The 26213-nt window shown below is 36.7% G+C and overlaps 1 protein-coding gene across 8 annotated transcripts in view; it reads right to left on the bottom strand.

Moving 5' to 3' along the window:
* The window catches only part of FAF1 (Fas associated factor 1), a 487148-nt gene that overhangs the window by 104747 nt on the left and 356188 nt on the right, over positions 1-26213 (bottom strand). For all 8 annotated transcript variants that reach the window (XM_073896766.1, XM_025871569.2, XM_025871572.2 and 5 more), the window contains one exon: positions 14031-14185. In XM_073896766.1, the coding sequence (XP_073752867.1) occupies positions 14031-14185 (155 nt within the window). The remainder of the gene's footprint in view (positions 1-14030; positions 14186-26213) is intronic.

Raw genomic sequence — 26213 nt, 5'->3', positions numbered from 1 at the left:
TTTAAATTCCAGTTAGTTAACATACAGTGTAATATTAGTTTCAGGTGTACAATATAGTGATTCAACACTTCCATGCAATACCCAGTGCTCATCACAACAAGCGCACTCTTTAATCCCTATCACCTGTGTAGCCCATCTCCCCACCTACTGCCATCCTAATGGATAAAAAAAATGTGGGAGAGTATAAGCAGAAATTTCATACACAGGGAGAACGTCTTTAAAATATAAATGACCAACAGTCCAATATATTAGCATCTCAGACACTCATTAAAGCTTTCAAGCAAGAAATGATTACAGTCCAGCACTTGACAAAGGCTCACTTGAGGTAACTGATGTTTGACAAAGAGAGCTACATGGACAGGTTGACTACAGAGGCTTTTCCTTTAAGTTCTATACCAGCTATGAGTTAGATCATCAAAAAGGAATATTTAAGGACCATATCACCTGAGCTCCCTAAAACAATTACCATTACTGAAAAAATATTTAATACAAAGCCCTCTGCTTTTACAGAGGATTGATATAAGAAACATCTATTTAAATTTAAAATAATCTGTCATATGCAAACAGTAGAAAATAATTGTCTATTTTATTTCTTTTTTTTTTTTTTAAAGATTTTATTTATTTATTTGAGAGAGAGAGAGAGAAACAGCATGAGAGGGGAGAAGGTCAGAGGGAGAAGCAGGCTCCCCGCCGAGCCGGAAGCCCGATGCGGGACTCGATCCCAGGACTCCGGGATCATGACCTGAGCCGAAGGCAGTCGCCCAACCAACTGAGCCACCCAGGCACCCTGTCTATTTTATTTCTTAAATGACTCTCAAATAGATAATCATGCAAAAAAATTCTTTCTTGCATTCAGTGCCAGGAAATCTTGAGATGAACTGTTAAATTTTTTTTATTAATCAATGAGAACTATAAATAGTAAACTGTAAACTCCAGTACATAACTGTACCTGGCACATAGTAGAAATTCAATAAATAAATACAGTACAATAAACTGTACCTGACACATAGTGGAAACTCAAAAACTTGAGTCACCCCAGGTGTTTATAAATGTTTAATGGATAGATACATTACTGGACAAAGTATCGACAAAGTACTGGACAAAGAAATGGATAGGTAGTAGAATAAATGTGTCAGTAAAAAGCTAGAATGAATGATGATAAAAATGACTATCATTTGAGGAATCTGCATCCCTAAAAACAAGTAAATACCATGAGTTTCAAAAAGTACAGATTAGTAAACTTGACCTCAGTCCTCTACAAAAGCTAGAAAAGTCACTTAGACAAATGGCTTATGAACACTTAGAATACCATAGTGATAACTAGAAGGCAGCACGGGTTATTAAGAACATAATAAACCTAACTTAACTATGAGGTTACCAGGCTGAGAACTCAAGAGCATTCCTTAAGTTTCAACTATCTGGACTTCAGTAAGAAGTGACAAGGTGTCTCAAAGTATCCTTCAGGGTAAGACTCAGAAATGTAGGCTAAGTTGGATACATCCTTTGTCACTGAGAAATTGAACCTGTAGAGTGCTACCAAACTGAAGGTGGTCTCAAACAGCTTACCACTTGGCTTTGTCAACATTTTCATAAATGTTTGAGACAAAGAAATAAAATATACACATACAGATAAAATGCACTGAACACTTTGTGCTTTGTCCCTTTTCAAAAATCAATTATCCCACTTATTTCTAACAAGTCCTCTAAGGGATATAGTTTTTAATCTTCATTTTCCAATACAGAAACTGCAACTTAGAGGGTTTAAGCAACTTGCTCAAGGTCACTATGGTGGCCCACTGGCATAGCTAGAATTCCAATCTTAGTTTGACTAAATCCAAATTAACTCATACTCAACCATTACACTGTTCTGCATTTTTATATATTTTTTGTTTTGTTTTTTTTGTTTTTAATTTAAATTCAATTAGCCAACATATAGTACATCATTAGTTTTTGATGTAGTGTACAGTGATTCATTAGTTGCATATAACACCCAGTGCTCATCATATCATGAGCCCTCCTTAATGCCCATCACCCAGTTACCCCATCCCCCCCACCCACCTCCCCTTCTGCAACCCTCAGTTTGTTTCCCAGAGTCAAGAGTTTGTCATGGTTTGTCTCGCTCTCTAATTTCTTCCCATTCATTTTTTTTTAAGACTTTATTTATTTTTTTTTAAGACTTTATTTATTTGACAGAGAGAGACACAGCACGAGAGGGAACACAAGCAGGGGGAGTCAGAGAGGGAGAAGCAGGCCTCCTGCTGAGCAGGGAGCCTGATGCAGGGCTCGATCCCAGGACCCTGAGATCATGACCTGAGCTGAAGGCAGACACTTAACAACTGAGCCACCCAGGCGCTCCTGCATTTTTATATTATCCAACAAGTAATTATTGAGTACTGGAGTAAGAAACAAAGTGAAGAAGATTGATGTAATTCTTGCCCTTAGTAATCTTACATTCTAATGGAAGAATTAGAAAACAAAATTTTAATAAGCAAAATAGCAGCTTATTATGAAAAGTTCTAAGAGAGTTCTATGAAAAGAGAATGATGGTGAAGAAGCTTTCTCTAAAAGGGTTCAGTAGGCCTTTTTGAAGAGTAGACGTTTACATTGAGACCTGAAGAAAGAAAATTAACAGTCATTTTTATCTAATGACTTCTGTTTTCTCAACTAGTGAGGACAGCTGGGAAAGGGAGAAGCAAGGGACATGAGATGTTTAACGAATGAGTAGTAGTATGAAATAGCCATCTTATCTGGGGAAAGAAAAACTAGAAAATCACAGTAGGCTTGCTCAGCATTATTGTTTGCTTGAAGTTTGTGTTTATTTAGAAAAAAAAAATTAGTGTGACTGTCTCCAGCAGTGTTCAAGTGCAAGGGCATAGGCACAGAGAAGGTGAATAGCTGGGTTCAACAAAATGAGTACAATGGAGGGAGACAGAGGTGAGGGAATTCAAGATATTACAATGATGATAATGATGGACCTTGAAATCTAAATAGGACAAAGAGAGAAATGAAGATTGGAAACAGAAAAGGGTAAATGAAGTAAAGTGGTGGGGTCAACAGATTAGAGGGCATAATGATATAAAAAAAAAACTTCAGCACTTGATCAAGATAGGAATAGGAAGTGTTGGTGAGAGTCAGGTGCTTGAAATCAAAATATATGATGTGATAAAGCTTCTCTTGATGACTACATCCAAGTTTGGTAAATAAGGAGAAGAAAAAAATTTTTTCTGGAGTTAGATACGTCTAGGAGCAGAGAGAATTATCAAGAATGATAACAGTAGAAATGACAGGAGTTATAGGATCATTTGTGAGTGATAACTCTTGGGAGAGTTAATAGAATCTGAACTTCAAAAGATGCTGTCAGTCAACTGCATTAGTAGAGAATGGCAGAGATCTAGTTTACTAACAACACAGACCCAGACCATTCTTGGCAGCCTCATATCTGAAAAACTGGTAGGGGGTTTTAGTTGACTACCTCAATTCAATAGGACCCAATAATAAAATTATAGAATAGAATTGAGCATAGCATGAAATAAACTTGCTCTGGAGCACTACGCTTGATTTGAGCACCTTCTGAATGGGCTGGGTCTAGATACCCTAGCATATAAGGAACAATGAAAATAAACATACTTGGTAAGAAAAAGCAAGAAAAATAGGGTAAACAAGATAGCTGTGGTCAAACTGATAAAGGACTGTAATGCAGAACAGAAGTTAGGCTTATTAATTCCCAAGTTAAGCTTATTAATTCAAAACTAGAACCAAAAAGGAGAAAGTTGCAGAAGCCCTCCAGAGGAAGAAGCACTATAGCAAAAACCTTTTCTATGTAATATATGGTGATTAACATAACAATAAAAAAATTAAAAAAAAACCCTTTTCTGGCTTTTCAAGTAGCTCAAAAATACACTACCTTTTGAAGCTTTAATTTCTTTGTCCCTAGCAGTATTCAGGTAGCAACTGTAGTAACATCAGTTAAGCACACTATGAGGAAAAATACCTGCCGCCTGGATGTTGAGAATACCTCTCTAACCTGCAACTCTAAGATTTAGTGAATCCCATGTTTATTTGTTCTTTGCGCAAAAGGTCCATGTGTTATATTTCTCTTATAACTCCCACAAGGTTTTGCATACAGTTATTCAGTACACTTTCATTGTTGTATAATCTAGCCTGACAAGGTCATGGGGCAAGAAGCATTATGAAGCAGAAAAGCATAGGTTGATTTGGGATTTATACCTGGTACAACCATTTACACGACACTGGGTAAATTACAGAACTTCTCTGAGCCAAAAATAGTTTCCACATATGTGATTGGACCTTTGTAGAATTGTAGTTAAATGAGATAATGTATATACAGTGAGCATTAAATAAGCTCATATAGAGGGGTAGGTTTAATGGTTACAGTTATTATGTGTTTTGATTTTTTAAAAAGCTGTAATGATAGTCTTGTTCTTAGCTACTGATACTCTCTCAGTAGAAGCTTCTGTCAAAAATGGCATAAGCTTGGAGAACAGTTCTAAGGGTAAGGAAGCTACCTTTATCGGTGAAAGAGGCAGAAAATGATAGTGGCTTCCTTAGCTACACTCCACTAAGGTCACATTAACTAAATCATCACAAACTGGCAAGGGCAGTATTCTATAATCTACTTACATACTTTACGAACATTTATTTTAAAAACAAAATCTTGTTTACTTCTCTTTTTTCTATTGAAAACAATTGTGTCCAAGTCATCAGAAAGAGAATTTTAGAGATAAAGGTCAAAAGTCTTAGGTCAAATAGAGCAGCTGTTAGCATCCTCCACCAATTTTCAGAGATGGAAAAAAAAAAAAGATCTGGAAATGTTATACCACTTGCCTAATATTCCTTGAGTTCTTCATACTCCCAGACTGAGTCCCACTTCCTAATTGCTCTACATTTTATGAATGAGGTCTGACTATCTGTACAAACAATGAAAAAATAGTTTATCATAGTCTTTTAAGAACAGCAACTGACATATTTAAATTTGTATAGGTTTTGCTTTAAGAACTAATAAAAAGTTAATACTTACATAGCTTTCATAATAGCCAAATAAATTTTTGTTGCTGTGGTTGTTGAGTAACTTATTTGGGTGCTGCTCAGAGCCACCAATACCTGATTTTATACTGGGGCGGAAATATAATTTCTCAGATTGAGAAACAGCAATCAAAGCTTCTTTATTGTTCGTATAAGCTTGCTTCACTCTTTCCTTAGTTGAGATGTGTAGAAAAGAATGTTAAAGAGGACTTTCTTGGTGCTGATCATGCATTGAGGAAAAGAAAGATACAGTGAAGGAGACTGTTTAGAAGGATTCTTTAAATTGTTGGTGTGGCTACAGACTGAATCAGCCAATAGTAGATAAATTAAAAGAAGGCTTTTTACAAAAATCCCTAAGGTTAATCCTTTATTTGTTAATAATATAAAACTATTTTGTCACTTTTCTCTATTACTATAATGCAATCAAGTTCAAAGACACATCCTTGAGGAAAGGATAACAAACCTATTTCCTAATGAATTACCCAAACAAATAAGAAACAGGGTTCTACCTGACTCCCCAATTCCAGCCTAATAGTTATTTGCTCTTTCAATTTTTGGTGGTATATTTAGCAGATTAGATCATTAAGATAACTGGGCACTAAAACCTCTTTGAGTATCTATGTAGACTGACAGGAAAATACTGGAAAAATGTCAGAGGAACCAGTTTCCATAGTTGGTTTTATACGACTGAACTAACATGTTTCCATTATAATTTTTCTGAGTGTATTACTACCAGTATTTATGGAAGAGGAGAACTGTACTACTGATTTAAGTGGCACAGATGATATGATTAGTAAACTCTTCAGAAACAACCATGAATATAAAAATTATTTGTACTAACAAAGCAGTTAAGAAAAAAAATAAATCTTTTGAGATCTTTTCAATTTTAGGCAAAAAGTAAAGGTAAAAGCCATGATGGGGTATATATTACTTAAAAAAACTATTTCATTTTGGAGATGTCTTATTTTTAGAATTTGTTTCATTAGATAACTCATGTTTTTTATTCTATATAAACACTGGATTAAATATCTATGGCAGTCATATTTATTTGAATCTGTATATTCTACAATACTAGGATAACTAGCTATTGGGAGTGAATATTTGCACAGAACTGTACATGAATGGAGAGAGTCACAGAATAGGAAAAAATTTGGCAACAGAGCACAAAGGCTTGGCATTAAGGTGAACCTTCATATATCTTGAGAAGGCAATGATTCTTTTAATTCTGTAACTCTTACAATCAAGATAATTCGAATATTCAAAACACAAAGGGTTTAGCAGAAAGACCAAGGAGAACACCAAAAGAGTAACAAGAAAGGTCTAGTGCATGAGAAAAAAAAAGATTTAATAAAAACTTACAATGTCGTTCTTTTGGACAGTCTTGTCAACAGTTATCACCTTTGTATTGTTCTTTTCTAACAATAGTTTTCACATAGACTGTGAAAACACACAGAAAACTGTATCTGAGTTAAATGCACATTTCCTAAATAGCAATAATTAGATTAATGTCAAGGAAAAATACAGACTGATTCAGATTTAGTGCATGTAGCACCAGGAAATTATGATTGTAATACTAGGTGGTAGTGTGGGAAGTATCCAAACCACAGTAAAAAAGGCTTCCAAACTAGTCATTTCAAATTACCCAAAAGAACATTTTAAAAAGGATAATCTTCTATTTTAAAAAGAGTAAAGTATTATAAACAGTTTAGCCATCATCTATATACAGACTGGCTTGTTCTCAATCATAAGAGGCCATCACCTTTTATCCTCCCCTCTTTCCCTTCCTTTCAGTACTATTAGAAAACTATTCACAAGTGCACCCTTGGACAATGCTGAGCAGTAATTATGACTTGCTGACAAAGAGATATGAACAATTATGGAGCCCATTTTGAAACCTTACACTAATAAAGTCATTAGATGCTGCCCTTGCCATGATCCTTCTAAAAGCTTCTGAAGTTACAAGAACACACGGCATTGTTTGCAGGGACAATTGCTGCTGGCAGAACGCAAACCTTGAGTTAAACCATGCTGCAAATTGATCTTGACATTCTGTTAAGACCGCCACTAAAAATCAAAAGCAGAGGAGAAAAGGAGAAAATGAGTGGGTAGGATGTAATCATGGAACAGGAGGGGTTCCTCCTCACCTTCTCTCCTCCCTCTTCACAAAACAAACCAGGGAGAAAATGACAAACTCTCCTGGTGTTTTGGAACCTTTATTTTAAAGCATTAATTAAGCCCTTGACCTGGGATGTTTAGGATGACAATACATTTCCTTTAAAAGTACTGGAAGGAAAACGTAGCACAAAGGGAATAGAGAAGTTTGGGGAAAATTATATGGAAATCTGGCATGAAGGCTCTTATGAAGTCTTGGTTCCCTGACCACAACATATCCATCTGTTTTATCAGCTACTTCTGCAGAATCCATATCTGCTCCCAGGGTAGCAGCTGGAAATTAACACTCCTTAGTCTCCCACCCAGACCCCACACCTGGGCTAAATTTGCTGGATCAAATGGAGGTGTAGGGTTAGAGTAACATGGTCATCTAGGCTTCAGCCAGGCATGAAGCACTGAGTAGTCTGGAATTAAGGGTATGCCACTGTGAATATGGCTAATTACTGAGATGGAAAGTGCAGGTGAAGACAGCCTACTGATAATAAGAGCTTTAAGTCAATTAACTCTTGCCAAAGATTAAGTAATGTGGAAAACTATCATTTGAATATTAAGGCTAACAAGTACCTGTCAGCATAGCAGCAGAAGTTTACAGTGATCTGAAATATTGCACCTAAGGGCATGCAGTTCAAAAGCTAATATTAACAGGCAATAGAATTCCGTGAATATTGGTACTGTGTAGGTAAAATTTAATACAACACTCTGTATATGCTACATGCAACCTGTGTAATTGTCTGTAATTCCTAGGTAACTGTTTGCAGCTACTCAGAACACAGCTTAGAAGTAGTGTGCAATGCCTAATTGTAGCATGTACGCTGATGTGCTAAACATTTCCACCTCAGAAACTTACATATAAGCAACTCATAGCTGGCTGGTGACCTCAGCTGGCACTATTCTAGTCAAATTCAATGTTTAAGTTTTCTAGAATTATATCATATAAACCAGTACCTATCCTGGATGAATGGAGACATTTGCCTTGTGGGCCCTCCTGGTCAGAAAAAGAGATACCTATTAACTCACTTATTACTGGTTAATATTGGTGGTTTAGTGTGCCACATGTTATGTAGCTTTTCTTTTCCTTTTTTTTTTAAAGATTTTATTTATTTATTTGAGAGAGAGAATGAGATAGAGAGAGAGAGCATGAGAAGGGGATAGGGTCAGGGGGAGAAGCAGACTCCCCGCTGAGCAGGGAGCCTGATGTGGGACTTGATCCCGGGACTCCAGGATCACGACCTGAGCCGAAGGCAGTCGTTCAACCAACTGAGCCACCCAGGTGCCCTGTTATGTAGCTTTTCTTGATGAAGCAACTATAGCCAAAAACACAGCTTCACACCAAGGGCACTCATGTACCAATGTTCCCATGCAACCAATAGATGTCCAAATAACTCTAATAGAGGGAAGGAAATTAATGTCTATTGTGCTTTATATAGTACTTGTGCTTTATATAGTACTACCTATATTTAATTAATTCAAATGGTGCCCAAAAGGAACTTGCCTGGCTCTGTGGCATATGTCATCACGTAGCCAGGCTAGCAATCTGGTTCTATGGACATGTTTACTTTAATCAGCGCCATCACCACCACAGAAGGCTCAGAGTTCCATCCCAGAATGGCCCAATTTGAGGGGCCAATTGTTTCAGGACTATGAGAGAGTTGGTGAATCTGGGGAAGAAACTCTGGAACCACTGGATGAACTCATCTAGGCTGGAATTCAAGTCTCTTTCCAGATGGTGTGTGGGTGCCTGGCGCACAGAGCACAGGTCACAATATTCTCAAGTGCTTCAGGGCCAGCAGAACACAAAGTACCTGGTCTGGACATTGTTAGTTCATTCTACAAGGAAAATGAAGGTTTTTGCTTTATTAGTCCTATTAACAGCTATGGGGGAAGATCACAAAATTAGAGTCGTACAGCAGCATTTCCATGCTTTTTCCATTACCCAAGCTGGTCTCTCTCATTATTCAATAAGACTATTAGAGATTATTTATTTTTCAATATAACACTCACTTTTTCAAAGGCACTGTGTAACACATTGAGATTACAGACATAGCTCCCTTGGGGAGCTGACAACCTAATAGGGAGACAGACAATAACCATATAGTGTAATGAATTCCATCAATATAGATTAGTATATGGATATTATCGGAGCATAAAGAATGTGCATTTTAACTCATACTGAGAGGCAAGAGAAGGATGGACAGTGGCAAGGCTTCCTAGAGGTGACACCTGTCCTGAATTTTAAGAAATTATTCTTTTATAGCACAAGCATTTGTTTACTAATAGTATATTGTCCTTAAATATATTTTTATTGTTAAATCCATGATAGTTTTCTATATGTTTCTACATCCAAAAGAGTATCTGATCTCTGCTCCACTGTCTGCCTGTAAGCATATGCCAATACTGGGGATGAATCATTAACAAAACAACTGCTTGTGATCTGTCCATCCCTGCTGGTTGACCTTAATCCTCTATCTGGTTCAGACCATATATGATTACACTAGCTGGCCAGGGCCCTCTCCTCCACAATTATGTAAGCCACTGATCCTTCATTTCTGATATTTAATTATGAGGCTTAAAATACCAATATTCTTTTACAAAAATAGCAAATATCTGCAACCCAATAAACTAGGAATGCTGCTAATATAAAAATCTCTAAATAAAAAGAACAAAAGTTCTAATTTCATTTTTCTGTGTGTCATTTCTTTCAAGTCCTTTAGCCCACTCAGGTAGAGTAACTCCCTATGAATTTCACCTGTATTCCCAAAGCACCTTGTGCATACTTAATATTACGTATTTAGCTCCATGTCTTTCTACTAGACTATGAGTAAGCACTGTATCTTTTTCATCTTCTTACCCTCAGTGCAAAGCACCATTCCTGGTTCACATGAAATATTCAGTAAATGTTTACTCAATGAATAAACATGAAGGAAATATATGTTTCTTAAGATATTCTTTTAGCCACTTTCAGAAGTGAGTTGCGGGATCTCCTTGTTTATACTATTATCTGTTTTTAGCTCTTTCATTTACAGATATACCCTACTGTTTCTTTCAGGATCATTATTCAGATGGATATTTAGGAAATTATACCCTCTAGCAATTCTTAAGACTAACAAGGGCTTACTGCCTACTGCTTTAAGAAAGAATGGACCTGAATTCCAAGTAGACATGGCAGCTAACAAGACTGTACAGAGTTTTCCAGGAAAGAAACCTACATTTAGATATATAATACTGAAATTATAAACACATTCTTTGGTGGAATGCATTCATTCATTTGCCAAATGCTTAATGAGTTTCTTTCTCCTAGAATTTTGTAAATTTAAAGTGCTTTGCTGAATGAGATAAATAATATGCATAAGATCCAGAAGATCACAATTTAGTGAGGGAGAAGTTAGGCACATAATCATTACTGCTACAGTCTGATGTCCCAATTCATATTTGGAATGTTCCAAGATCAATCCAGAAATTACTCTAATCCATTTTATACAGCTATAGGTTGGTCAACCTAAGTATTCAACTTAGAAAGAAAGTTATTAGAATCATTTTGGAGGTGGGAAATCCAAATCATCAACATCACAGAGGTGTATAACAGTGACATTCGATAGATATCTATTTCTTTTTTATTCTAGTTTGTTAGCGAAATCAGGAAATTTAACTTCTAACCACAATTGGCACTCACATTCTGGTAACTTTACCAAAGCATTCACTTAGTTCAAAACTCTTCACTTATCTTCTACACATGAGAGATTCACAATAAACTGAGGAGGACTAATGTTTCTGTAGGTTTGGCAGAGTATTTTTCTTTCTTTCTTTTTAAAGATTTTATTTACTTATTTGACAGAGAGAGACACAGTGAGAGAGGGAACACAAACAGGGGGCAGGGAGCCTGATGCGGGGCTCGATCCCAGGACCCTGGGATCACGACTCGAGCTGAAGGCAGACGCCTAATGACTGAGCCACCCAGGTGCCCCTGGCAGAGTATTTCTTAAGGAAAAGTAAATATGCTTGGCAAGACCCTACCCACCTTGGGCACAAATGTCCCTACCTATCATGTCAGGGTGTGGTCCCAGAAAAATCACTAAGGAGTCATCCAGACTAACCAGCTTACAGGCAGGCTCAGGATTTTAAAAATGTGTTCATCAGTTTGAACTAGAAGAGCCGGATATGGGATGAGACAAGCCATCCACAAGGAATTTACTTCCAAACTTGTACATTTGTTGTAAGAAAATCACAGTTAAAAGGAAACTCAGAGCAACAATCTAGTTTGTGATGCCTAGAAATCTCTTCTATATTTTCACATATTAATCTGTCACATTTTAACTCTGGTAATATGCAAATGATGGCACAGCAACTTTTGAAATGTAGCTCAATGACCAATAAATATTAGTGCAGCAGTCTTCTACTGAATTGAGGGTGAAAGTTTGAGGTTTTGCTACTCAGTGTTAATAGTATCAAATGGACAATGCAATAAATTTTTATGACAAACACCTCTGGATAAAATGTGGTGCTAAAAAAAATCTAAGTAAGATCACAAAGACAGAAACTCAATTAGACAATTATATTTAGATGAATCTATGATGGGTGGTCAGAAAACCGGTGCTAAGCTAATCCTTTTTTGGGACAATAAATCAGACTAATTAATTAAAATTTTCTTACAGTTTAATATAGCAAAAAGAAATCCACTTTTACTCTCTTTTAGGAATATGCCGTTTCAATGAATTTTTATCCTGTGTGTGTAAAATGTATACTTTTCCATTTGCTTTAACAATAATAATGAGGAGCTGTACATGAAAAGCATCTACATAATTCTTTTGCTTTATAGAGAGAAATGTAATACCTTAAATTAAAATACTTTTTAATTTGTAATATGGATAGAATTTGATTTTGAGTAAGGATTGCCAAGTATCCTAAATTCTAGAAATTTTAACATTCTCTTTCTTCCCATTGGCCCTGTTTATTGTTCCTATAAATATTTGTTAAAACAAATTCCTACATCTTTCTATTTTTAGTCTTTAATATCACTTCTTTTTTATGAATGTAATAATAATAGTAATAATGAGATATCATATTTTTTAAAAATGTAGATTGAAATAGCCTATCATACCGCTTAGTTGGTCCTGCAATTCATTGAGAAATAGCTCTAAAGCCTTAAACAAGGCCTTTATTTTGTGTTTTAAAAAAAGTGTCATAAGGAGTTAATAGGACACAGCTGTACTGGCTCTTTCTAATAAGCAGCTTCTGTCGCTTTGGTCACCACAGGTGTCTCTGTAACCTGCAAACTCTTATTACTAGTGTATCAAAGTTGTGCTACTTAACAGACTTCTTTAGTAAAACATAACAAAGCAATTACATGGCTGTTGATTGCCAGTCATAAAAAAAAAAACCCTCAAACACTGTTTTTCAAAAGAAACTACACTGCAATTTTTTGTCATTGTAAAATAAAAGGAACTAAGGAATTAAATGGAGGATAGAACAAAATAACAGCAGGTAGCCTGCTGAACTTAGCCACTACAGATGGTTTAGAAATAGTGTTTCCTTCTCCATCAAGTTGTGGATAAAAGGAAAGGAGGAGATTCCTTACTGCCAGTGAATGGTCAAAGATTTAGCCAAGTCTCCAGTCTATGTATTTTGCTTCATGAAAGACCTTCGATGCTGCATTTTTATCTGTTTTTGGCACTGCTTTTCATCACCTTTAACTGAGTGTGAATAATAACCTGATTTAATTTAAACAAATACAGGTGCTAAAGGTTCTTTATTTATGTATAACAGGGAACATTTCCAATGCAGAACGAAGTCATCCTGTGAAATTTCCTAACCATTTGCTTAAAGAAATGAAGTATTAGATGAAGAAATTGCTTCAACATTCTTTTGCTTCACATTTAAGGGAAGAATCATCTTTCTTTTCAGGTTTAGACTACATAAAACAAAGTCTAAATGATGAGCAAAGATTCAGCGAGCTATAAAATAATAAAAAAAAAATCAGATGATTTCTAATTGTTCTTTAAACATTTAAATTAGGTAACTACAATAGGCTTGCCTTGAAATGAATTAATTTAATCTCCCTGCTCATAAACCAGCAGCCTGTGATTATTATTGTGTTAACACACCCAGAGTAACATCACTGGATGTTATGGCCACATGTGTAATTAAACATGATGAAATGTATTTCAGATGGGAAACTCAAATAGGCAAAATATGAAGAATTATTCATCATTTATAGGTATTATGATTAACAAATTAAGTAAATTTATCCTGACAGCAAGGAAAAGGACTTTTTTTTTTCCTACTGAGAATATGGATGTGTGCAAAAGAATGTGTGCAATAAAGCAATTACATCAATTAGTATATGCTAGAGTTAAGCTATTACCAACTCCATGGACTAGCCAGAATGTACTGCCTTCTTCACTGGAATTACTAAAAAATAAACTTACTACTAAGATTATATGTTAGACTTCCCTTGCCTTTTCTAAACATTATTAAAAACATATTTTCTCTAAATATTAAACAACAGAAGACAACATTGGAATATACAGTATATAGATATGTACTGTACCAGTTTTACTCCAAAAAGATGAAAACAATGTATTTTGGTTTTGTTTTTTGGGTTATTCTTGGATTTAGAAATCGTTTATAAATTGAGGTATATTTTCCCATTGTAAATAACTGCATGTTAGCTACAACAAATAGCTTTTATATAATTAAATGTAATGGCAGAGAATTTAATGCTGAGGATGAAAATGTTTATGAGATAAGAAACCAAATACAATGATAACTTTTTTAAAAAAATAGAAGCCCAACTTATAACTTGTGAACAACAGTATTACCTTGCTCTGTTGGCGTCCTTTGTCAGATCCCAAGCCCAGGTTATAAAATTTTGACTCAGATAAGAGACAATAGATTCAGCACAAAGCATTTGTGAGCAGAACACGTTGGTTAATACACTTTCATCATGGTGGAGGTAGATAGCAAGAAGCTTTCTCTGAAAAGAGGAAAAAAGACTGATGAATTGAAATATCCATTAATGTGAGATTTCTTGAATTTTGGAAAAGCATAATTTGTGGATATAAACAGCAAAGACAAAAATTAAATGCTACTCCCTTTAAAAGAGTACCTGACACTTGGACTTCTTATAGCATTTACTAATATGAATAAATTTTGCTTCCTTAAACCCTAAAGAGGGTAGGATGATTATATTCTGTTTTACAGACCACTGTCACAGATTCTTATTAACATGTGCAAGCCTAACTCAAGCAGAATATGCAACGGAACTGCATTTTCTTTAAATAAAATGGGTTTACAATTCTTCATATTAAACATACTTTACAAAGGGAAAATTAATTTTGAACTATTCAACTTTGTACACAGAAAAAATACTGATTAAGATTGGTTGCCAAAATCTCTCTTAGTATTTTTTGTTTTTAATCTGAACACTGGAAAGTCTCTTCTAATTGAAAGGAAAAGGTCTGAAATGAAGTTGTGTTTTACTTCCACAGGTACTTTCAAAGCCCTTAATGTGTTCTCATATTAAAGTCCTTATGTAAGAGCATGTAACATCTAATTGTCAATGGAAGGATAGTAGAAAATAGTTCGCCTCACATGAATTCTTTCTAGTCTACGTTCCAGAAAATTTCCCTCTGGTTTCTCATAGGGAGAATTATTCCTTCCTCTTTGCTTGATAAAACTTGCTTTCAAGAAATGGCATTTGTTCTCTTAAAAGTGTCCTGTCATAGTTGGATAGTCAATAAAATAATTGAAACTAAAAACTGAAATTGAGCAACACAATTTGCAACATGTCAACTTTAACAATAACAGTGACAATGATGATTAAAGAGCCTACATTGTTATTGACAAACTTCTTGGTGCTACCTTATAGAGTTTAACAACAGTCAGTTGCCAGGAAACGGAAAGATAAATTTTATGGTAAAGACAATATACAAACCAATTTGTGAAATTCTGGAAAGGAAAATTTTAAGGAAGCTTAGGGTCTTTCCCTTCATATTAAATAAGGATGTGATGATAATAAAGAAAAACTCACTGTGTGGGATTCCAAAAAAAGTAGGACACTTACAGAAAAATATAAGGCTCATGTTGATGAAAGGATATTGAAGTTTGATGCTTGGAATTATCCTGATAAATAATCCAAATTATAATAATAATAAAAAAGTAATCAAAATATTTTCTTCCAAGGTAAATTCTGTACTAAGGTATACAGGTAGATTAAGATCCCCAAATCTTCTACTACAAATGGGAGGCACTGTTACGCACCCATTATCTACTTATCTCCCCAGAAAAAGCCTGTAAAGTAGTATTCTTAATTTTATCAGCATACAAGGAAACTGAGGTTTAGAAAGCAGACTTGTCATAAATTCTACCACAACTAGTAAGTAAGTAGTACATCTGGGATTGGAACCCGGATTCCTGACGCCACGCCTAGTACTCTTTGCTCTGATACTACAGCAGTAGTAGGAAGATCAACCATACTGTAGTTAAGGCTTGAACTGCTCATAGAATATGAAGATGCCAGACTGGCCACTGCTCATACATTAGTGCTTCTGGGGCCTCAGAGACAACAGGTAATGGGAATAAGGACAGGAGTCCTGAAAATAAGTAGCTCAGTTACTACAACAGTAGCTGTTTCCATGTGTCAATTCATTTAATCATTCATTCAACAAGCATTTGTTGAAATACTGTGTCGAGCCGAGGAGGAAGCAATGGTAATAAAATGGTGAGCAAGACAGACTCAGGGTTTCTTTCATCCATACTGATGTCTGAAGGTAACAGTAGCTGGCTTCTAGAAGTTTGTAATCAGATACATAGTTGAAGAGATACTTATCTGGTAAATTCCTACTCATTCTTTAAGTCTCAAAGCAAATGCCTCTGAAACCTTCCCCAATTCCCTCTGGCAGAGTTAAGAGCTTCCTTTTCTGGGCCTCTATCTCTTCCCATTAGTATCATCACTGTTTATCAGTTTCCCCTCTAGACAAAGTCTCTCAAGGGTGAGGGCTGGGTCTCTTTCAGTCTTCTTTGCATCCCTAAAGCTAGCATAGGTCTCGGCATGTTTGATGAAAGAAACTTGAATGTTGATTATCAACCCCCCGGGCAAAAAAGATACCAAATGGCAGCAGCATGCAAACCACTTTCAGTAAAAGAATCTAGAAATCTGCTGCTTTAGGGAAAGGAACGTGAACCTGGCAGCACTAACAAATTCGGAGCTCCTCTTCTTAGGAGCTCTCTAGCTGAAAAGACAGAGAGATGTCAACCTCTAATTCTGCTTGATCGTATCTCAGCAACTACATTTAATGAGACAATGGGAACAAGAGAGCTGTCCACTTTTAAATCAGCATATTTCTAACCAAACAATGGCAATGGCTAAATCTTTAAAACGTCCATTTCTCTCAAGAACACTGCAATGGAACATTTAGACTTTGGGAAAGAGATTAGCGATTTACATTGCTATCTCACTGATTTAATTTAAATGCTCTTCCAAACCAAACACACATGTGCTGAAGAGGCTACTAAGAAACCCAACATGCAGAGTTCCCTATAAGTGCAGCCAACAGTGTTGACTGAAACTAAACTTGGAAATCCAGGGCACTAATGCACAATATCAAGCAATAAAACAGCGTCTCTTTGGCAATATTTAATTTAAAAAAGAAGAAAGAGGCAGGCGAAGATCAGGCACTGTCTGTTTTGGAGGATCAACCATTCTGCATTTCAAAGCATTGGTCCCTGCAATATCCAGGTTACTGTGCTAGAATCTCAACTATTATATCGCAGTTGTGAGAGGGAGGGCAAAGATGTGTTTACTCAGTGATTAGGCCCTTAGAATAAGCCTCTAGCTCCTAGAGAGACAGCTCACTACTTATTCATTTGGGCCAATTCACAAAGCCTAGGAAGATTAAACATCCATGCTGAGAAGACAAGCGAATGCAGACGGTGAAAAAGAAATAAAAATTCTTTAAAAACTCTGAGATGACTTCATTATTTTTCCACAAGGAAACTTTAGGAAAGTGTTTAGTTAGAGAAAAACCCACATTGACCTCTCTCTAAACCCTTAATCTTTCCTTTGTGGTGGCATTGCTTTGTGGTAAGCGACTGGCTCGCCTCGCCCCTCTTTTCACTGGAAGCTGAGAGAAAAAAGGCTCTGGAGAAACAGTTTTCGTTCCAGGGACACAAACCCCTGACACTGTTAAACATGAGATGCCAGGAAAACACACTTAAAAAAAATTCTCACTTTAAGCTCTAAACTGTGAGAAAGGAGATGATAAAGAGAGTAATCAGAAGAGAATCTTCAGGCTGGGGGGACTCCCATAGTAGCTTTGAAAAGGGAAACTGAATAATCTTAACATGATCTTTTCTCTCTAACATAAAAAGCTTTCAACAAAAATTTTTCTTCCACTATTTTGACAGTAGTAATAAGCAAAATATAAAACTCTTAATAATATGCAAATGCTACTAAATTTGGGCTACATAAATCTCTGATTATAGGCACAGCTAAATGAGCCCCAGACTCAGATTTCTGATTATTTTATTGAGCTCAATTAAACAGAGGCCCGAACAGTGAGAACTGGGTTCAGCATATCAGAAAACTGTTTTTGTGAAGAAAGGGCATCCAGTACATAGGAAAAGCATAAGAAAATGTTTTGTTTTCCATTACTATAACCATTTTTCCCGTTGGCCCATTAATAATTTAGTTCAATAACATTTACGGAGCACCGATGTGTTACGCATTGCGAACATAAAGATGAATAAAACAAAGTTTCCTAGTCCTCAAAGAGTTGGGGGGTTGGTGTATGGGGAAGCAAAAATTAAACGGCAGTACCATATGATAAGTGATAAGAATGGGACACTTAAAAAAAACATTTTATTTGTCTTTCTAATTTGGCAGAGAGGGTATAAGTCTGGTAAACAAAGGCAAGCAGCCCAGCTACACTCCGCAGACTCCCTCTTTGTGATCTAGGTTTTGGTAACATAGTGTAAAGGTAAAAAAAGCTCTCTGCTAAATCCAGTTTTGCACTTACCAGCTGTGTGACCATGGGGCAAGATGGGTATTTGTTCTAAGAATTATAGATAAAGCAGGTAAAGTACCTCCTTTACAACACCTGGCCCACAGCAAGTGCTGAATGAAATGTAGTTGTTAGGATGAAAATTCCAGAACTATCCATGCAAAATAAAGGATTTGAAAGCAATTTCAAGAGAAATGATAGCCCTGAAAATTTATTAAAGATTATGAAGCGCCTTCATTTCTCTTACTAGCAATAATGTTTGGGATGCTAAATTGAGTCCCCGCCTTCAAGGCCTCACTAATCTTCACATTCAAATCCAAGAGCTAAGGTACTAAGTTGATGCTTAGGAAATGCCAAGCTGACAGCAACCAATGTGATTTGGCCTTGAGCTACAGTAGCTATTGTATTTAGATACTTAGCGTTACAGAACCATAGAACATTAGAGCTGGAAGAAATGAGCTGGCTATGTCTCAAAATAAGCCAGGCACAGAGCACACACTCAGAAAATATTTGCTGATGGACTGAAAAGGAAATTTTCTAGTTTCTTTTTGAGTACCAGAATACCTATAGTCCATGTTTTCAAAAACTTTGAGGTTGATAGGATAAATAATTTCTATAAATGATAGTTCATAAATTTTCCAGTGTAAGAATTACAATATATTAAAAACAAAATAATTTCCTTTATATAAATTGGGACCTTTCTCTGTTTCCTTCTTTTCTATCATGATTATCATCACCATAATCATCAGAATCATATCACTATTTTTTTTTTTTGGTTTTAAGTTGGGAATGGTTTATTGATACAAAGACCTGATACACTGATACAACAATAAACACTCACTCATCCTTTACCCTAGATTTATCAATTATTAACATTTTGCCATATTTGTTCTATCATTCATTGTATGCCTCCTTCCCTGAAACACTTAAAGTTGCACACATCTTGACAGCTCCACCTTAAATTAAATACTTCAGTGTCTGTCTCCTAAGAAACAAGGACATTCCCTTATATAATCATAATATTTTTATCATACCTTAGACATATAATCTTGTTACAATATCATCTAACATAAAGTCCACAAATTTCCCCAACCACCTCAAAATGCCCCTTGTAGCTGTCTTATTTATTGTTTTAAATCCTGGCTCCAATTAGGATCATTCCAGTACACTGTTTACTTCTATAATCCTATTCCTATTTATGAATGTTCATAGGCCCAGCACAGCATGAAACCATGACTCAACATAACTACAAGGTGAGATTAGAGGGAGGGCACCATGAAGCCACAACATCTGGTTCAAATTCCTGCTTTGCCACCTCCTGGCTATGTGACTTTAGGAAACTACTTCACTTTTTTATGCTTTGGGTGCCATATAGCTCTGGAGGTCAGAAGTTCAACACTCTGTCTAGGGAGTGGTAATGTGAGTGCTGTAAGAGAGGCAGTCCTAGGGTCTAAGCATGAACACTGATTGGCTGTTTCTTTTTTTAAAAAAAGATTTTATTTATTTATTTGAGAGAGCGAGAGTGCAAGAGAGAGCACGAGCCGGGGTAGGGGCAGAGGGAGAGGGAGAAGCAGATTCCCTGCTGAGCAAGGAGCCCAATGCGGGACTTGATCCCAGGACCCTGAAGGGAGATGCTTAGCCAACTGAAACACCCAGGCACCCTTGCTGTTTCCTTATGAAGGGAATACTTGAGCTAAATTTTAAAAACAGGATATATTAACTGACATCTTTGATTTAAGCTAAATTTTAAATTTAGGTGATAACGAAGAAAAGAAGAATGAGAAAAAGAAAAAGAGTAAAGTTTGGTAAGGCCCAGTAATGTCAGTAGCCTGATATGTTCAAAGAACTCCAAGCTAGTAACTTTTAAAAAGTGAAGAATAAGTGCAGATTGATTTGTGGAAAGAATCATTGACACTCTGCATTTTGGCTCCCAAAGCTGAGTTCAGGGACCAATAGGCAGCAACCAAATGGAGAGATTCCAAAAGGAAACAGCCAGATATTGAAGGTGAGGTGACGCCAAGATGCAAAGGTGTCTTTTTCTTCTCACTTCCTGAAGGGGATGTTGGGATAGAACTCTGAATTCTTAAGGACACAAATGTATTTGAGCCTCATGTAGGTTGAATTCTCATATGAAAGTCAAAGGTTACACAAACAAAGAAAAAAAGCCTAAAGTAAAACCAAACTCTCTTCATAAAATAAGCTGACAAATGCTCATTGGGTACAGAGTTTTATCAGTTTTCATTGTTCAGACTGTAATACTCAGGTCGTAAAATATTTTTGAGGAAAACCAACATATGACTAAAGTTTTTACAAATAAGGAAATTAGAAGTTCAAGTGATAGGCTATTACAGCAAACTGTAGAGAGGCAGGCAAGCTCTTTGGGAAGGCCGGAAGAGGGATTATGGAGGCAAGAAAGTAGGCAGTACTGGGCCAGATCAAAGATTTCATCCCAAGTATTAGAAGTCCTAGTCACAGCAATCAGACAACAAAAAGAAATCAAAGGCATCCAAATCGGCAAAGAGGAAGTCAAACTCTCACTCTTTGCAGATGATATGATACTGTATGTGGAAAACCCAAAAGACTCCACCCCAAAACTGCTAGAACTCATACAGGAATTCAGTAAAGTAGCAGGATATAAAATCCATGCACAGAAATCAGTGGCATTCCTATACACCAACAACAAGACAGAAGAGAGACAAATCAAGGAGTCGATCCCATTTACAATTGCACCCAAAACCATAAGATACCTAGGAATAAATTTAACCAAAGAGGCAAAGGATCTGTACTCAGAAAACTATAAAATACTCATGAAAGAAATGGAAGAAGACACAAAGAAATGGAAAAACGTTCCATGCTCATGGATTGGAAGAACAAACATTGTGAAGATGTCAGTGCTACCTAGAGCAATCTACACATTCAAGGCAATCCCTATCAAAATACCATCCACTTTTTTCAAAGAAATGGAACAAATAATCCTAAAATTTGTATGGAACCAGAAAAGACCCCAAATAGCCAGAGGAATATTGAAAAAGAAAAGCAAAGCTGGTGGCATCACAATTCTGGACTTCCAGCTCTATTACAAAGCTGTCATCATCAAGACAATATGGTACTGGCACAAAAACAGACACATAGATCAATGGAACAGAATCGAGAGCCCAGAAATGGACCCTCAATTCTATGGTCAACTCATCTTTGACAAAGCAGGAAAGAATGTCCAATGGAAAAAGGACAGTCTCTTCAACAAATGGTGTTGGGAGAATTGGACAGCTACATGCAGAAGAATGAAACTGGACCATTTCCTTACAGCACACACAAAAATAGACTCCAAATGGTTGAAAGACCTAAACGTGAGACAGGAGTCCATCAAAATCCTAAAGGAGAACACAGGTAGCAACCACTTTGACCTCAGCTGCAGCAACTTCTTCCTAGAAACATCGCCAAAGGCAAGGGAAGCAAGGGCAAAAATGAACTATTGGGATTTCATCAAGATAAAAAGCTTTTGCACAGCAAAAGAAACAGTCCACAAAACCAAAAGACAACTGACAGAATGGGAGAAGATATTTGCAAATGACATATCAGATAAAGGGCTAACATCCAAAATCTATAAAGAACTTATCAAACTCAACACCCAAAGAACAAATAATCCAATCAAGAAATGGGCAGATTTGCAACAACGTGGATGGAACTGGAGGGTGTTATGCTGAGTGAAATAAGTCAATCAGAGAAAGACATATATCATATGACCTCACTGATATGAGGAATTCTTAATCTCAGGAACAAACTGAGGGTTGCTGGAGTGGTCAGGGGTGGGAGGGATGGGGTGGCTGGGTGATGGGCATTGGGGAAGATATGTGCTACCGTGAGCGCTGTGAATTGTGTAAGACTGTTGAATCACAGATCTGTACTTCTGAAACAAATAACGCAACATATTTTAAGAAAAAATAAAAAGAAGAAGACAGCAGGAGAGGAAGAATGAAGGGGAGTAAGTCAGAGGGGGAGACGAACCAGGAGAGATGATGGACTCTGAAAAACAAACTGAGGTTTCTGGAGGGGAGGATGGTGGGGGGATGGGTTAACCTGGTGATGGGTATTGAGGAGGGCAAATTCTGCATGGAGCACTGGGTATTATGAACAAACAATGAATCATGGAACAGTACACCAAAACAAATTATGTAATATATGGTGATTAACATAACAATAAAAAATTTAAAAAAATGGGCAGAAGACAGGAACAGACGTTTTTCCAAAGAAGACATCCAAATGGCCAACAGACACATGAAAAAGTGCTCAACATCACTCAGCATCAGGGAAATCCAAATCAAAACCTCAATGAGATACCACCTCACACCAGTCAGAATGGCTAAAATGAACAAGTCAGGAAACGACAGATGTTGGCGGGGATGTGGAGAAAGGGGAACCCTCCTACACCACTGGTGGGAATGCAAGTTGGTGCAACCACTCTGGAAAACAGTATGGAGGTTCCTCAAACAGTTGAAAATAGAGCTACCATATGATCCAGCAATTGCACTACTAGGTATTTACCCCAAAGATACAAATGTAGGGATCCGAAGGGGTACGTGCACCCCAATGTTTATAGCAGCAATGTCCACAACAGCCAAACCGTGGAAAGAGCCAAGATGTCCATCGACAGATGAATGGATAAAGAAGATGTGGTATATATACACAATGGAATATTATGCAGCCATCAAAAGGAATGAGATCTTGCCATTTGCAACGACGTGGATGGAACTGGAGGGTGTTATGCTGAGTGAAATAAGTCAATCAGAAAAGACCTGTATCATATGACCTCACTGATATGAGGAATTCTTAATCTCAGGAAACAAACTGAGGGTTGCTGGAGTGGTGGGGGGTGGGAGGGATGGGGTGGCTGGGTGATAGGCATTGGGGAGGGTATGTGCTATGGTGAGCGCTGTGAATTGTGCAAGACTGTTGAATCACAGATCTGTACTTCTGAAACAAATAATGCAAGATATGTTAAGAAAAAAGAAAAAGAAGAAGATAACAGGAGGGGAAGAATGAAGGGGAGTAAGTCAGAGGGGGAGACGAACCATGAGAGACGATGGACTCTGAAAAACAAACTGAGGGTTCTAGAGGGGAGGGGGGTGAGGGAATGGTTTAGCCTGGTGATGGGTATTAAATAGGGCACATTCTACGTGGAGCACTGGGTGTTATGCACAAACAATGAATCATGGAACACTACATCAAAAACTAATGATGTAATGTATGGTGATTAACATAACAATAAAAAATTTAAAAAAAGATTCATCCCATTGGTTTTCCAGGTGAACACCTAGAAGCAGTACCAAGGACTGGAAGAGCAGCCTCATAAAAGTGCAGGCAGGATTTTTTTTATTTTCTCTTCTGAGAGGAATAATACTATCCCTAGTTAACCAGTGGTCTGTTAAACAGGCAGAACAACATGAATGTGGAAGAAAGGCAACGGTACACAAACACTTGCTTCTCCCACTTTTAGGCTACTGAGGAAGAGAAAAAGGACCCATAGCCTACCTATCTCATTATTTCTATACTCTAGGGGTGGGGGAACCACAGCAATAAAGAATTGGAGATTATTAACAGTAATTTTTAATTTAAAATATATCGATAGGGGCGCCTGGTTGGCTCAGTTCGTTAAGCGACTGCCTTCGGCTTAGGTCATGATCCTGGAGTCCCTGGATCGAGGCCTGCATTGGGCTCCCTGCTCAGTGAGGAGCCTGCTTCTCCCTCTAACCCTCCCCCCTCTCATGTACTCTCTCTTTCTCTCAAATAAATAAATCTTAAAAAATATATATATAGATAATAATGCATTCTTGCTGAAAAATCAAAGGAATTCTAATGATTTGTGGGTGTACATGTTCAGTAACTTTTTATTACTATCAAGTACTGTCTGGCAGATTTCAAAGTAGAACATTGTGAATTATAAAAATAAGCTAAGTTTAAGCATACAGAATTGTAGTAACTCTTAACTATTCATTTAATAGGAATGGTGGAGACTGTAGTCCCTAAATATTTTCCACATCTTCCTTAGTAAGGAAATCTCTTATGTATTTTTTTAAGTTGAATTAATGGCTGACTGAAATAAAGAATCCATTTCTCAGCCTCCATTTAAACAAAGGTGGCTATGTAACCAAGTTCTGGTTAATGTAAGCAGAAGTGCTGGTTCAATCTCCTGTAGTCATCCAGAATCATGACATAACCTGAACTGTACCGCACAGTGGAGCAACATGATTGGAGGAATCTGAGTTTCTGACTCTGTGATATACCATACCAGGCCTGGACAGACTACCTCTGGACTTCTTGAAAGGAATAGAGAAATTAACTTCTATTTTGTTTGAGCCACTATTAATTTTTATCTTTCTGTTACAAGAAACCAAACCCAATCTTAACTCTTAACAACAGACTAACTATAAGAAATCCTTAGTCATACATAAAAATGATAGTCCATGGAACTGTACTATTAACCCAGAAGATCTAAAGAAAAGATATGCATTTATGGATTAGTTCATGGTCCATCAGGAAGACTCTCACAGCCTCCAAAGGACCCTGAATTACACTTTGAAGGGACTGTAATTAACACCAGCCTAACGTAAATGACCTAACTGGCTTTTCAGAAAGCTCCATCTTATACAACTGGTTAGTGAGAAGAGAGGAGGGGGACACTGTTTTTGAAAGGCCAAGTAGGCATGAAGGCAAAAGAAGACATGGAGGTTGCTAGTCTAGCCTTCATGCAAAGATCAGGGAGAGCCTTCACTGTTAACATGTGGTCCAGTCCATTTAACCCATGCAGGATAGCCTACTGGGATTTGTAATAGTGCAATAGTGAAGTGTACATCTATCTGAAATGCCATGCGTGCCATATTACATATATCTGAGACCCAGGATGGCTGAAGTCATAGCAGGTGGTTGGTCGATGTATTTTGTATTTTTTATAATCTATGTACACAGTTTTTACAACACAAAAGGAGATGTACTATACACGCTGTTATGCATCTCACTTTTTTCACTTCGCAAACTATCTTGAACATCATTCCACATCAATATATATGAAGTGGCTTCATTCTTTTTAATGATCACATAGTATCCTATTGTATGAATGACATTTAAAGTATTTCCAATTTTTTGCTATTTTAAGCAATTATATAATAATTATCCTTGTATTTATCTTATTTCTCATATGCTTAGGTATATATGCAGAAAAAATTTTGCTACTATGATTTGTGAAAATGATATATTAGTGTAGTTTTAATCTGTATTTTTTGTATTATGGAAAATAAGAACATCTTTTCATATTTTCTGTGAAGTACTTGCTTATATTGCTTACCCATAACGGGTTGCTGTCTTCTTACTGATTTATGGAGTTCTTCATAATTATATATGCTAGAAAAATTTAAGTTTCCAGTATCTTTAATAAAGATACTATGCACTAAACATCAGAAATACTGATTTTCTTAATATAGGTTCCTTATAAAAGACTGTAAATGACAAGGCAAATATAAAATCAACACATTCTATTGAAATGCTTCACAAAGTAAAGAAAGGCCAGAACACATTAGCCTAGGTCTATGTCAGAAGCAGTATTATTCTCTTCAGTTTTGTTAGGCACTTCGAGGAGGATATGGGAGAGTCAGGATACTAGAAGATACATAGGTATAAAAAGGTACACAAAAGCTAATAGGCTGTAAAATTTAGGAGCCAGAAAGTTTGCAAACTACATTGTGCTATCACTGTACTATGATCTTCTAACCAATGCCTGACATTCCACAACTACACAAGATACAAACGTATACAGTTGCTCAGTCTCATGCCACCAATTTCTCCCCTCCAATCCATCCTACAAACTACTACCACATTACTTATGTCTACGATACAGCTCTGGCAGTGTCACCCTCTTCAAAAACTTTCCAAAGCTAACCACTGCCTAACAACAACAAAAGTCTGTAGCTGGTCTTCAGGGATTTCCACAATGAAAAATAGACCCAGTCT

The sequence above is a fragment of the Callorhinus ursinus genome, unplaced genomic scaffold (assembly GCF_003265705.2).
Source record: "Callorhinus ursinus isolate GAN/ISIS: 27379988/994484 unplaced genomic scaffold, GSC_fseal_2.0 scaffold9, whole genome shotgun sequence".
In the NCBI taxonomy this organism is placed as follows: Eukaryota; Metazoa; Chordata; class Mammalia; order Carnivora; family Otariidae; genus Callorhinus; species Callorhinus ursinus.
The sequence above is the reverse complement of the archived record's forward strand: the minus strand, read 5'-3'. Positions and strand labels throughout refer to the sequence as shown.